The following is a 13,940-nucleotide window of genomic DNA, read 5'->3' as shown; positions in this document are numbered from 1 at the left end:
GACTCCACCAGATGTAATATTCATATGTGAATACATACCGAATTATAATTGGATGCATTTTACCGCCATATCCTACTGTGCAGGGATTGGTTAAGACCACCCAGACGGTTAGGGCATCGTCAGATGATCGTGGTTGGAGATAGGCGAACATGTAGTTGTAGCTAGTTAATAAAGAGTTATGTTAAGAAACATCCTGTAGTTCTACGTTTTATTATTTTGTACAAAGCGTACAAAACAAGACACCAGACATGTTGCTCTCCGTTTTTGTGATGAAACAAAGGTGTGGTTGAATCTATTCTGCCACTGTGTTTTCTTATTGTTTTGGCCTTAGGCCTACATCACGGTGGCAAGTCATATGAACTAGCAGGTTATATAGAGGAAACAACGCAAGTATCACAACACATAGGTTGTAATATGTTTTTTTTCCTCAGTGACTTTACTCATGCGCCACTACTGCGGTGACCATAGCAACGGAATAAACAAACATTTTCAACAAGTGAAAAAGTGAATAGTTATAACACCATAAGCATTCATAAAATGTATTTAAAGGCAAGATAAATGATTACTAAAAATGAGATTAGAAAACAATGATTTGTTATTGTTAGACGGGACTCTGTAAACCTATAATCATATAATTGCAGTCAGCTAACTTAGATGATCTGTTACAAGTACGTGCTGATTCATCACCACGTAGCCTACTTTGTGTTGAGCGTGTTGGAATGGGAATGCGCCTTGACCAATGGAAACGTTTGGTGGGCGGGGCCGGTACGGGCCGGACCCTCCTCCTTACATGTGCTGCAGCGTGGGGTACTTGCTCCGGTGTGCACGCGGCATTTCTTTACGCTCGGAACAATGGACAAGGATACAGGTGGAGAAAACATAGACGAATTTCGAGAGAATTTCATATAGGCTACTGCAGTGTAGGCCTACAAAATAGACAATTCGGTCACGGATGTTTTTTTTTTTACTGTGTATATTACACATTTACTTTGTTTAGCAATGCATTCTAAAAATGTTGGACCATTTTGCGAATGTCTTCCATTTCAGGTAAGATATCTATAGCACACAATTGAAACAATTCTTATTTTGATAACCATACTGTGTTGGTGATATAGCTTGAAACTGAGGCAAACATATTCAGGAGAATATATCTATCCATGAACTTTAGTGCGCAAAGTTCCAAACGCATTCTTGAAGGTTTCCAAAGTAGCCTATATTTTCAGAGGGACGTGCCTACGGTGCCTTCGATGGTATCCGTATGGTATGGTTATTGGCATCGCACCACCAGTTTTGAGGGTTTAAACATTAGAAAAGTTATGGGGAACGATTTACATGGACTACACATTCATACCGCATTCATTACACATCTATACGCATTTCATGAAGGTCGTAAAGGTTAATTAAATATATCCATATCTATATCGCATTCATAGCATACTATGCAATATATCATATTTGGTATCTTAATAGATGCACTATTACAACGACAACGTCGTATCATCATTATGGCTGTTCTCAAACGTGTGCTTCTGCCATACCAGTTAGTGAATATGCCAAAAGGCTAAACCACGTTTTGGAAACTATGCCGATATAGCTGGCCTGTACCAGCCCAATTTCCCCCACTGTCCAGAATAGGCCCGTTACTTCCCTTCTGCTCACTGAAGGTCAATGGTGCGTGAAGAACCCTCAGGGTTGAATCCTCAGGGCACATTTTACGGATCAAATCGTGTAGTTGAGGGTAAAAACGCTTTCGTAATTCAATGAAGTTAAAGTAATGTCATCTATTTTCTCATTCATAAAGCATTTATAGCTAAGCACATCATGGTAATTAACTGCAGTTTGCCACCAACATTAAAGGTCAAGGTTAGAATTCTATGCAGTCAATGTAATGCCATTTCTATTCTTCCATTCATATAAACATACCTCACTTATCAAAAAGAACAGACACAACACAGAATTTTAGGCCTAAAGGAAATATGAACATTTTGTAGATGAAACACATTAAACAACTGCTGAGAATCCTACTATTAAAGTTTTATAGGTTTACTTTTTCTTGAATAGATTTAACAAAGATTCATATTCAAAGCATTACAATTAAATTCCCCATTCCAGACTCATAGCAATAACTATTTAAGTGAGTAAAACATACTAACACAGGGTGGTAAAGCTAGGAGCTAGCATTTCCCCATTGTTCACTAATGTAGCTAGCTGCTAGCTAAGCCCCTGCCCAGGCAATGTCAACACTTGGTCAATAAACTTTACAAAATCATCATGAAACTCAGAAAATATTTAGTTATCAATGGTAGCTATCTCATAATTTGAAAGTGATGTTCTGGAACTTTTGTATAATTTCAACCAGTAGTTTTGAAAGTGGTGATCACAAGCCAAAACGGGCCCCCGTATTTTGTGTACTTCGTCATCCAATTGCCTACTACATCATCAATTTCATATAATATGTTAAGTATTTAAAACATTTCTGCAATTTCAAATGATATGTTACGAATCCAATTCGTACAATATGTTACGTATTTGTTGTACTTAAGATCCCGACTGCATCTTTAAGACTTTTTACAACAGGACAAATTAATAGACAGAAACATTGGGCTTGTTCGACATTGCAGCCGACAATGCAGTCGACTGCCGACTGACTGATCTACAAAGAACCTTGCATCATAAATAACTACTCATTATTATGTGTAGATCAGTCAGTCACAATTTACCCATGATACATTACAGTTTTGATCCTCTCGAACACAGCCATCATGACATTCTTTCAATATTGTCTGCACCAAAGACGATCAATTATATTGACAAGATAGTTGAGTGACCACTCTAGCAATGGAAATATATGTCTTCAAATATGGAAGGCAGGCAGGAGGAGGCAGAAGCATCCACCTGCAGGTTATGCACTCTGATGCCGCCTGGTCTGCGAATCGCAAAGCGCATGCGCCTCAGATTATATTTTTGTGTCTCAGTTGGTATATGTGCGCAACCTGAACTCGCAACGTGTTCCAGGGCATCAGTGTGCTACGCACATACAGTCAACCCTACGTACATAACAGTTATGCTTCCATCCATCTTTTGCCCCAACCTGGGCTCGAACCAACAATCATCTGAACACATCAACAACTGCCTCCCACTAAGCATTGTTACCTATCCACAAAAGCCACAGCCCTTGCAGAGCAAGGGAAACAACTACTTCAAGGTCTCATAGCGAGTGACGTCACCGATTGAAACGCTACTAGCACACACCACTAACTAGCTAGCCATTTCACACCGGTTACACTTACCCCCCTTTGACCTCTGTCTCCGCAGCCATCCCAGCAGCTGGGCAGAGCCCAAGTGAGTTATCCGTTAGCATCAATGTAAAAGTATACATATCATGTCACCTATTGAAATGCTTCTATCGCGCAACTTTAACTAGCTAGCCATTTCATACTGGTTACACTTTGAATATCAATCTTTGTTAAATATATTGAACAAAAATATTCTCGCAACATGTAATCATTTCAAAGATTTTACTGAGTTACAGTTCATATAAGGAAATCAGTCAATTGAAATAAATTCATTAGGCCCTAATCTATGGATTTTACATGACTGGGAATACAGATTTGTATCTGTTGGTCACAGATACCTTAAAAACAAGGTAGGGGTCTGGATCAGAAAACCAGTCAGTATCTGGTATCACCACCATTTGCCTCATGCACCGTGACACATTTCCTTCGCATTGAGTTGATCAGGCTGTTCATTGTGGCCTGTGGAATGTTGTCCCGCTCCTCTTCAATGGCTGTGCGAAGTTGCTGGATATTGACGGCAACTGGAACACGCTGTCATACACGTAGTTCCAGAGCATCCCAAACATGCTCAATGGGTGACATGTCTAGTGAGTATGCAGGCCATGGAAGAACTGGGACATTTTCAGCTTCCAGGAATTGTGTACAGATCCTTGCGACATGGGGCCGTGCATTATCATGCTGAAACATGAGGTGATGGCGGTGGATGAATGGCACGACAGTGGGACATCGAAAAAATGCTAATGTTTTCGTTGTCTGTAGCTTATGCCTGCCCATACCATAACCCCACCGCCACCATGGGGCACTCTGTTCACAACGTTGACATCAGGAAACCGCTCGCCCACTCAATGCCATATACGTTGTGCGGCCGGTTGGACGTACTACCAAATTCTCTAAAGCGATGTTGGAGGCGGCTTATGGTAGGGAAATGAACATTCAATTCTCTGGCCACAGCTCTGGTGGACATTCCTGCAGTCAGCATGCCAATTGCACACTCCCTCAAAACTTGAGACATCTGTGGCATTGTGTTGTTTGACCAAACTTCACATTTTAGAGTGGCCTTTTATTGTCTTCAGCACAAGGTGCACCTGTGTAATGATCATGCTGTTTAATTAGCTTCTTGATATGCCACACCTGTGAGGTGGATGGATTACCTTGGCAAAGGAGAAATGCTCACAAAGAGTGATGTAAACAAATTTGTGCACAACATTTGAGAGAAATATGCTTTTTGGCATATGTAACATTTCTGGGATCTTTTATTTCAGCTTATGAAACATGGGACCAACACTTTGCATGTTGCGTTTATATTTTCTCTCAGTGTATATTCAAGAAAAGTCCAACAGAAAAATGTCAATAGTACTAACTTAGTAGGATTGATTATTCGGCGATGTCCTCAACATCCTCAGCAATTTCTTTTCTGTGCTAGCTACATCTATTAAATTAAATAAAATATTCATATTTCCTTCAACATTCTTTGTTGTGTGCATATTATTTTGATAAGGCTTATTAATGCTTTATACAGTACCAGTCAATAGTTTGGACACACCTACTCATTGAAGGGTTTTTCCTTATTTTTACTATTTTCTACATTGTAGAATAATAGTGAAGACATCAAACTATAAAATAACACATATGGAATCATGTAGTAACCACAAAAGTGTTAAACAAATCAAAATACATTTTATATTCTTCAATGTAGCCACCCTTTGCCTTGATGGCAGCTTTGCACACTCTTGGCATTCTCTCAACCAGCTTCACCTGGAATTATTTTCCAACAGTCTTGAAGGAGTTCCCACATATGCTGAGCACTTGTTGGCTGCTTTTCCTTTACTCTGTGGTCCAACTCATCCCAAACCATCCCAATTGGGTTGAGGTCGGGTGATTGTGGAGGCCAGGTCATCTGATGCAGCACTCCAACACTCCCCTTCTTGGTCAAATAGCCCTTACACATCCTGGAGGTGTTTTGGGTCATTGTCCTGTTGAAAAACAAATGATAGTCCCACTAATCACAAACCAGATGGGATGGCGTATCGCTGCAGAATGCTATGGTAGCCTTGCTGGTTAAGTGTGCCTTGAATTCTAAATAAGTCACAGACAGTGTAACCAGCAATGCACCATCACACCTCCTCCTCCATGCTTCATGGTGGGAACCACACATGTGGAGATCATCCGTTCACCTATCTGCATCTCACAAAGACATGGAAGTTGGAACCAAAAATCTCAAATTTGGACTCATCAGATTAAAGGACAGATTTCCACCAGTCTAATGTCCATTCCTCGTGTTTCTTGGCCCAAGCAAGTCTCTTCTTCGTATTGGTATCCTTTAGTAGTGTTTTTTTTTTGCAGCAATTTGACCATGAAGGCCTGTTTCACGCAGTCTCCTCTGAATAGTTGAGATGTGTCTGTTTCTTGAACATTTATTTGGGCAGCTATTTCTGAGGCTGGTAACTGTAATGAACTTATCCTCTTATCCTCTTTTTTTTCTTGTGACGGTCTTCATGAGAGCCAGCTTCATCATAGCGCTTGATGGTTTTTGCAACTGCACTTGAAACTTTCAAGGTTTTTGAAATGTTCCGGATTGACTGACCTTCATGTCTTAAAGTAATGATGTCGTTTCTCTTTGCTTATTTGAGCTGTTCTTGCCATAATATGGACTTGGTCTTTTACCAAATAGGGCTATCTTCTGTATCCCTCCCCTGCCTTGTCACAACACAACTGATTGGCTCAAATGCATCAAGAAGGAAATAAATTCCACAAATTAACTTTGAACAAGGCACACCTGTTAATTGAAATTCATTCCAGGCGACTACCTCATGAAGCTGGTTGAGAGAATGCCAAGAGTGTGCAAAGCTGTCATCAAGGCAAAGGGTGGCTACTTTGAAGAATCTCAAATATAAAATATATTTTGATTTGTTTAACACTTTTTTGGTTACTACATGATTCCATATGTGTTATTTCATAGTGTTGATGTCTTCACTATTATTCTACAATGTAGAACATAGTAAAAATTAAGAAAAACCTCCTCGAATTAGTAGGTGTGTCCAAATGTTTATATATACATATGAAGTCGGAAGTTTACATACACTTAGGTCATTAAAACTCGTTTTTAAACCACTCCACAAATTTCTTGTTAACAAACTATGGTTTTGGCAAGTCGATTAGGACATCTAATTTGTGCATGACACAAGTAATTTTTTACAAACAGATTATTTCACTTATAATTCACTGTATCACAATTCCAGTGGGTCAGAAGTTTACATACACTAAGTTGACTGTGTCTTTAAACAGCTTGGAAAATTTCAGAAATGATGTCATGGCTTTAGAAGCTTCTGATAGGCTAATTGACATAATTTGAGTCAATTGGAAGTGTACCTGTGGATGTATTTCAAGGCCTACCTTCGAACTCAGTGCCTCTTTGCTTGACATCATGGGAAAATCAAAAGAAATCAGCCAAGACCTCAGAAAACAAATTGTAAACCTCCACAAGTCTGGTTCATCCTTGGGAGCAATTTCCAAACGGCTGAAGGTACCACGTTCATCTGTACAAACAATAGTATGCCAGTATAAACACCATGGGACCATGCAGCCGTCATACCGCTCAGGAAGGAGATGCGTTCTGTCTCCTAGAAATGAACGTACTTTGGTGCGAAAAGTGTAAATCAATCCCAGAACAACAGCAAAGGACCTTGTGAAGATGCTGAAGAAAACAGGTACAAAAGTATCTATATCCTCAGTAAAATGAGTCCTATATCGACATAACCTGAAAGGCCGCTCAGCAAGGAAGATGCCACTGCTCCAAAACCACCATAAAAAAGCCAGACTACGGTTTGCAACTGCACATGGGGACAAAGATCGTAGTTTTTGGAGAAATGTCCTCTGGTCTGATGAAACAAAAATAGAACTGTTTGGCCATAATGACCATCATTATGTTTGGAGGAAAAAGGGGGTGGCTTGCAAGCCGAAGAACACTATCCCAACTGTGAAGCACGGGGGTGGCAGCATCATGTTGTGGTAGCAAAGCACCCGCTTTGCTGCAGGAGGGACTGGTGCACTTCACAAAATAGATGGCATCATGAGAAAGGAAAATTATGTGGATATATTGAACCAACATCTCAAGACATCAGTCAGGAAGTTAGAGCTTGGTTTCAAATGGGTCTTCCAAATGGACAATGACCTCAAGCATACTTCCAAAGTTGTGGCAAAATGGCTTAAGGACAACAAAGTTAAGGTATTGGAGTGGCCATCACAAAGCCCTGACCTCAATCCTATAGAACATTTTTGGGCAGAACTGAAAAAGCGAATGCCAGCAAGGAGGCCTACAAACCTGACTCAGTTACACCAGCTCTGTCAGGAGGAATGGGCCAAAATTCACCCAACTTATTGTGGGAAGCTTGTGGAAGGCTACCTGAAACGTTTGACCCAAGTTAAACAATTTAAAGGGCAATGCTACCAAATACTAATTGAGTGTATGTAAACTTCTGACCCACTGGGAATGTAATGAAATAAATAAAATCTGAAATAAATCATTCTCTCTGCTATGACATTTCACATTGTTAAAATAAAGTGGTGATCCTATCTGACCTAAGACAGGGAATTTTTACTATGATCAAATGAAAACTGAGTTTAAATGTATTTGGCTAAGGTGTATGTAAACTTCCGACTTGATGCAGACAAAATGATGCAACATTGATGGAAGGTACAATCTATCTGCAATATCAATATCAATACCCCCCCCCCTAAAAAAAATAAGGCCGACAAGGTTTCAGATGGCACTCTATCCCCGATCTTCAAGTGAAAGTGGCGTATTTTTTAGTTTGATGCAGAGATAGAGCAGTGTTAGGGTGAGGAATGGGGCTAGACCTGCACCGACCTCTATGGTGCGTAAAGTATGCAATGTCTCCTGTCACTCCCAACTTCGGTAGGACTATCAGGACAATCTACCTTTCCAATGAGTTCTTGCATTAGAAAGCAAAATAGAAACCACCTAAACTAAATGCAGAACTGTTTGGACAGCCAAACAGTCGGCAGTCAGTTCGTCTACAGTATTTCCAGTAAATCTGCTTAAGGGATTTCGCTGACATCCTCTGTTCTCTGGTTGACATAACGGTCTGTTATATGACTGTCTGTTATGTATAGCTGCAATTGCTGCCCGTCTGTATCTGCTCTCAGCCACCATTTCCAGCGTCTGCCTGAGGTTTGTGTGTTGTTCCCCCAGGGCTGGTGGCGGTACTGCTGACGGTACTCCAGTGGGCAGGGCGAGGCCTCCCTTCTCCTGTCAGGCCCATCTGTGACCCCCGCGTTCTGGACCGCTTCATCATGGAGGCCCGCGACACAGAGACCGCTCTGGTGAGACACTGACTGACTGGGCCTAACCACCACTAGATGGACCTGGGCAACTTTTACATGTCTGAAAAATGTCACATTAGAAGTGAAATGGATGAGGATATTATTACAGTGTATTATGTACAGAGACAATTCATCTTCATTTGTGTGTCTGATCTTGCTCTAACTGTCAATCTGTCTTGCCGTCTTTCCCTCACACAGCGAGGTTGCAAGGCAGGGTGTGGCGTGACAGGCACCTTCGTGGTTCCACTGACCAACGTTGACTTTGTGGTATTGGAGACAAAGGATGTGAGTACCTGTCTATCAGTTCAATACCTACTGTACATGAATAGCATAAGCCAGGGCCATATAGTATAGAGAGAAGCGTTTGGCCCATTTCTTCTGGTTTCTCTACACTGAGTGTACAAAACATTAAGAACACCTTCCTAATAAGAGCTGCAACTCCTTTTGCAGAACAACCTCAATTTGTCATGGCTTGGACTCTACAAGGTGTCGAAAGTGTTTCACAGGGATGCTGGCCCATGTTGACTCCAATGCTTCCCACAGTTGTGTCAAGTTGGCTGGATCTCTTTTGGGTGGTGGACCATTCTTGATACACACGGTAAACTGTTGAATGTGGAAAAACCCAGTTCTTGACACACTCAAATCTTCAATCTGCCCATACCGTAACCCCACCGTCATCACTATGGGACCCGGTTCACGTTGACATCAGAAAACCGCTCGCACACACACATTGTCTACGGTTCAATCTTCACCCTCTGAATGGCACACATACACAATCCATGTCTCAATTGTCTCAAGGCTTAAAATCCTTCTTTAACCTGTCTCCCCCCTTCATCTGAAATCAATAAGGCTTTCACCTGGTCAGTCTGTCATGGAAAGAGCCTGGTCAGTCTGTCATGGAAAGAGCTCTGGTTCAGACAGATCTGTGTTGGTGACTGCATCTGTGTGTCCTGTATTAACTATTTTTAGGGGGTAGATCAGCTTTAATATTGCAGATAGATTGTGGCTTCTATCAATGTAATTGTCTGCATCATTTCCAATCCTCCATATAGTATTGTCATATATATATATACAGTACCAGTCAAAAGTTGTCATTATTTTTACTATTTTACTATTTTCTACATTGTAGAATAATAGTGAAGACATCAAAACTTTTGGAATCATGTCCAAGTCAATCACACTTCTGTGAAATCAAACTGTCCACTTAGGAAGCAACACTGATTGACAATAAATTTCACATGCTGTTGTGCAAATGGAATAGACAACAGGTGGAAATTATAGGCAATTAGCAAGACACCCCCAATAAAGGAGTGGTTCTGCAGGTGGGGACCACAGACCACTTCTCAGTTCCTATGCTTCCTGGCTGATGTTTTGGTCACTTTTGAATGCTGGCGGTGCTTTCACTCTAGTGATAGCATGAGACGGAGTCTACAACCCACACAAGTGGCTCAGGTAGTGCAGCTCATCCAGGATGGCACATCAATGCGAGCTGTGGCAAGAAGGTTTGCTGTGTCTGTCAGCGTAGTGTCCAGAGCATGGAGGCGCTACCAGGAGACAGGCCAGTACATCAGGAGACGTGGAGGAGGCCGTAGGAGGGCAACAACCCAGCAGCAGGACCGCTACCTCCGCCTTTGTGCAAGGAGGAGCAGGAGAAGCACTGCCAGAGCCCTGCAAAATGACCTCCTGTATGTGTCTGCTCAAACGGTCAGAAACAGACTCCATGAGGGTGGTATAATGACCCGACGTCCACAGGTGGGGGTTGTGCTTACAGCCCAACACCGTGCAGGACGTTTGGCATTTGCCAGAGAACACCAAGATTGGCAAATTCGCCACTGGCGCCCTGTGCTTTTCACAGATGAAAGCAGGTTCACACTGAGCACGTGACAGACGTGACAGAGTCTGGAGACGCCGTGGAGAACGTTCTGCTGCCTGCAACATCCTCCAGCATGACCGGTTTGGTGGTGGGTCAGTCATGGTGTGGGGTGGCATTTCTTTGGGGGGCCGCACAGCCCTCCATGTGCTCGCCAGAGGTAGCCTGACTGCCATTAGGTACCGAGATGAGATCCTCAGACCCCTTGTGAGACCATATGCTGGTGCGGTTGGCCCTGGGTTCCTCCTAATGCAAGACAATGCTAGACCTCATGTGGCTGGAGTGTGTCAGCAGTTCCTGCAAGAGGAAGGCATTGATGCTATGGACTGGCCCGCCCGTTCCCCAGACCTGAATCCAATTGAGCACATATGGGACTTCATGTCTCGCTCCATCCACCAACGCCACGTTGCACCACAGACTGTCCAGGAGTTGGCGGATGCTTTAGTCCAGGTCTGGGAGGAGATTCCTCAGGAGACCATCCGCCACCTCATCAGGAGCATGCCCAGGCGTTGTAGGGAGGTCATACAGGCACGTGGAGGCCACACACACTACTGAGCCTCATTTTGACTTGTTTTAAGGACATTACATCAAAGTTGGATCAGCCTGTAGTGTGGTTTTCCACTTTAATTTTGAGTGTGACTCCAAATCCAGACCTCCATGGTTTGATAAATTGGATTTCCATTGATTATTTTTGTGTGATTTTGTTGTCAGCACATTCAACTATGTAAAGAAAAAAGTATTTAATAAGATTATTTCTTTCATTCAGATCTCGGATGTGTTGTTTAAGTGTTCCCTTTATTTTTTTGAGCAGTATATATTTAAAAAAATATATATATATTTTTTTCCTTTATTATTTTCCCTTAACCCTAACACCCTATCCCCTAATTGGAGTAAACTAATGAACAACAACACTTAGGCTTCTACTTCCAGCTTATACATACTATATACATTTTACGGACACAATGTATTTTACAACAGTTATCAATTTTTCAAAATTTTTTTATCCTTCAGCTACCCTCAAACCCTCACGTCTATCTCTTAACACCATCCAGTTCTATTTGCCGTATATTTTTTAACTGTGCTGTGATTTTTCACAAACGTTCTGAAACTTTCTATTCTCATAGTTTTACAGATTGTAAATGAAAGATACAATTTTTTGCTAAAAGTATTGTTATATTATTGATCGATTGACTATGACTTTTCAAATCACCCAGCAGTGCTATTCGCAGAGTTAACTCCAGGTAAATGTGGCAATTCTTCAGCCATTTCTGAATCTGCGACCAAAAACAAGCTACATATGGACAGTACCAAAACAAATGATTCAATGATTCTGTCTCTTCGCAGCAAAATCTGCAGAGCTGGGATGGTTGTAGCCCCCATATTGCAAGAAATGTGTATAATAATTTAAATTGAAAAACTCAAAGTTTTGAATCCGGTGTCATTTTGTGTATCAGTTCATAAACCACGTGCCATGGAATCAGTACATTGAAAATCTCTTCACAACTATTTCTAAATCTGTATAGCACAGCTGTCAATTCTTTCGTTTTGTTTTAGCGTATGTGTTTATGTAATGTGTAATTTGTGTGTGTATTCCCAGACTGAGGAGCAGGCTCTGGAGGTCCAGTCGGGGCTGTCTCTGTTTGGCCAGGCCCTGGGTGCTGTGCGGGAGTCAGTGAGCCGTGCTGCCGTGCAGAGCCTCATCGACAACAACAAGAGCAACATCCACAGCCTGGGCCAGGTGCTGCGCAGCCTCCACATCAAGGTGACTCACTGAGGACTGTGGGTGTCTCGTCTACAGCATGACCAGTGGATGGGACTGTGGGTGTCTCGTCTACAGCATGACCAGTGGATGGGACTGTGGGTGTCTCGTCTACAGCATGACCAGTGGATGGGACTGTGGGTGTCTCGTCTACAGCATGACCAGTGGATGGGACTGTGGGTGTCTCGTCTACAGCATGACCAGTGGATGGGACTGTGGGTGTCTCGTCTACAGCATGACCAGTGGATGGGACTGTGGGTGTCTCGTCTACAGCATGACCAGTGGATGGGACTGTGGGTGTCTCGTCTACAGCATGACCAGTGGATGGGACTGTGGGTGTCTCGTCTACAGCATGACCAGTGGATGGGACTGTGGGTGTCTCGTCTACAGCATGACCAGTGGATGGGACTGTGGGTGTCTCGTCTACAGCATGACCAGTGGATGGGACTGTGGGTGTCTCGTCTACAGCATGACCAGTGGATGGGACTGTGGGTGTCTCGTCTACAGCATGAATAGGGGTTCCGTGTGGCTCAGTTGGTAAAGCATGGTGCTTGTAATGCCAGGGTTGTGGTTTCGATCCCCATTGGGGACCAGTATAGAAAAAGTATGCACTCGCTGCTGTAAGAGTGTTTCCTGAAATGTAAGCAGTTTGTTACGTAAGACCAGGAAATGTTCCTGGTCTGATTAACTGACCAGGGAAAAACTCCTGTCTCTTTTTATTGGATGTGTCTCAGTGTGCACATACTGTTCCTCCACAGCAGAGAGCCTAGTTATGGAAAGGGATCTTTCCATAACTTGTGGCTTCTATTTGGCTGCATACCGTTTGGCATGGATTAGCGGGGCGGGAAGAAAACCTGGAATAGAACAGATGAGTGGTGCTTTCTTTTTATGGTTTGTATGTTAACCCTTGTTCTTCCTGTCATCTATTGAACAGGACCTGTCCCTCTCTCCAGTGCCAGCAGGAGGTGACTCAGCGACCAGGAAGGTGTCGTCCCTATCCGAGCTGTTCCGTGTCCATACCAACTTCCTACGAGGGAAGGTTCGCCTGCTGCTCACCAACGCACCTGCCTGTCAACAGAACAGCACGTGATTGGCGCTTTCCCTGAAGGCAGTGGCTGTGATTGGACCGTTGTTTAGAGAGAGGATGAGGTCATTGGACTTCTGCTGAAATCTCTGAATGGACTTCCAAGTATGGAATGTGTAGACAAGGTGATTGTTGACTGGATAAAAACTGGTGGGAAAGTCAGTTGATGTGGGTGGTGCTGATGAGAAACCATGAACGAGTGAGAGAAAAAAACATCACTTCTACAACTCATTGACCTCATCGGTTCCTAGTACTACCTGTCAGTACCACAATGAGCTCTGATGCATGCAGCGGGAATAAGCTACAGACAGTACCCGCTGGGCACAGACGTCAATTCAATGTCTATTCCACGTTGGTTCAACCTAATTTCATTGAAATGACTTGGAAACAATGTTGATTCAACCAGTTTGTGCCCAGTGGGTACAGATCATATATAATGTCCTAAATCCAAAGATTCGATTTTTCGTTTTATTTATACATTGTCTTAGTATAACTTTTGTGTTATAAATCTCTATTTTCATACTCGAGTGTGTCCTTTGAAGTCTTTGAACCATATTTTATGATTGACGCTCAGGTTTCACATACCGT

At 42.6% G+C, this 13,940-nt stretch overlaps 1 protein-coding gene across 1 annotated transcript; it reads left to right on the top strand.

Moving 5' to 3' along the window:
* Positions 1–819: 819 nt before the first annotated feature.
* Positions 820–13,877, top strand: LOC115154627 (erythropoietin). The gene is made up of 5 exons (XM_029701068.1): positions 820–1,047; positions 8,509–8,639; positions 8,838–8,924; positions 12,107–12,271; positions 13,203–13,877. The coding sequence occupies exons 1-5, from the start codon at positions 1,032–1,034 to the stop codon at positions 13,356–13,358; spliced, it is 555 nt and encodes a 184-aa protein (XP_029556928.1). The 5' UTR covers positions 820–1,031; the 3' UTR covers positions 13,359–13,877.
* The last annotated feature ends 63 nt before the right edge of the window (positions 13,878–13,940 follow it).

Source organism: Salmo trutta, chromosome 19 (assembly GCF_901001165.1).
Source record: "Salmo trutta chromosome 19, fSalTru1.1, whole genome shotgun sequence".
NCBI lineage: Eukaryota > Metazoa > Chordata > Actinopteri > Salmoniformes > Salmonidae > Salmo > Salmo trutta.
This window is presented reverse-complemented; position numbering and strand designations above follow the sequence as displayed.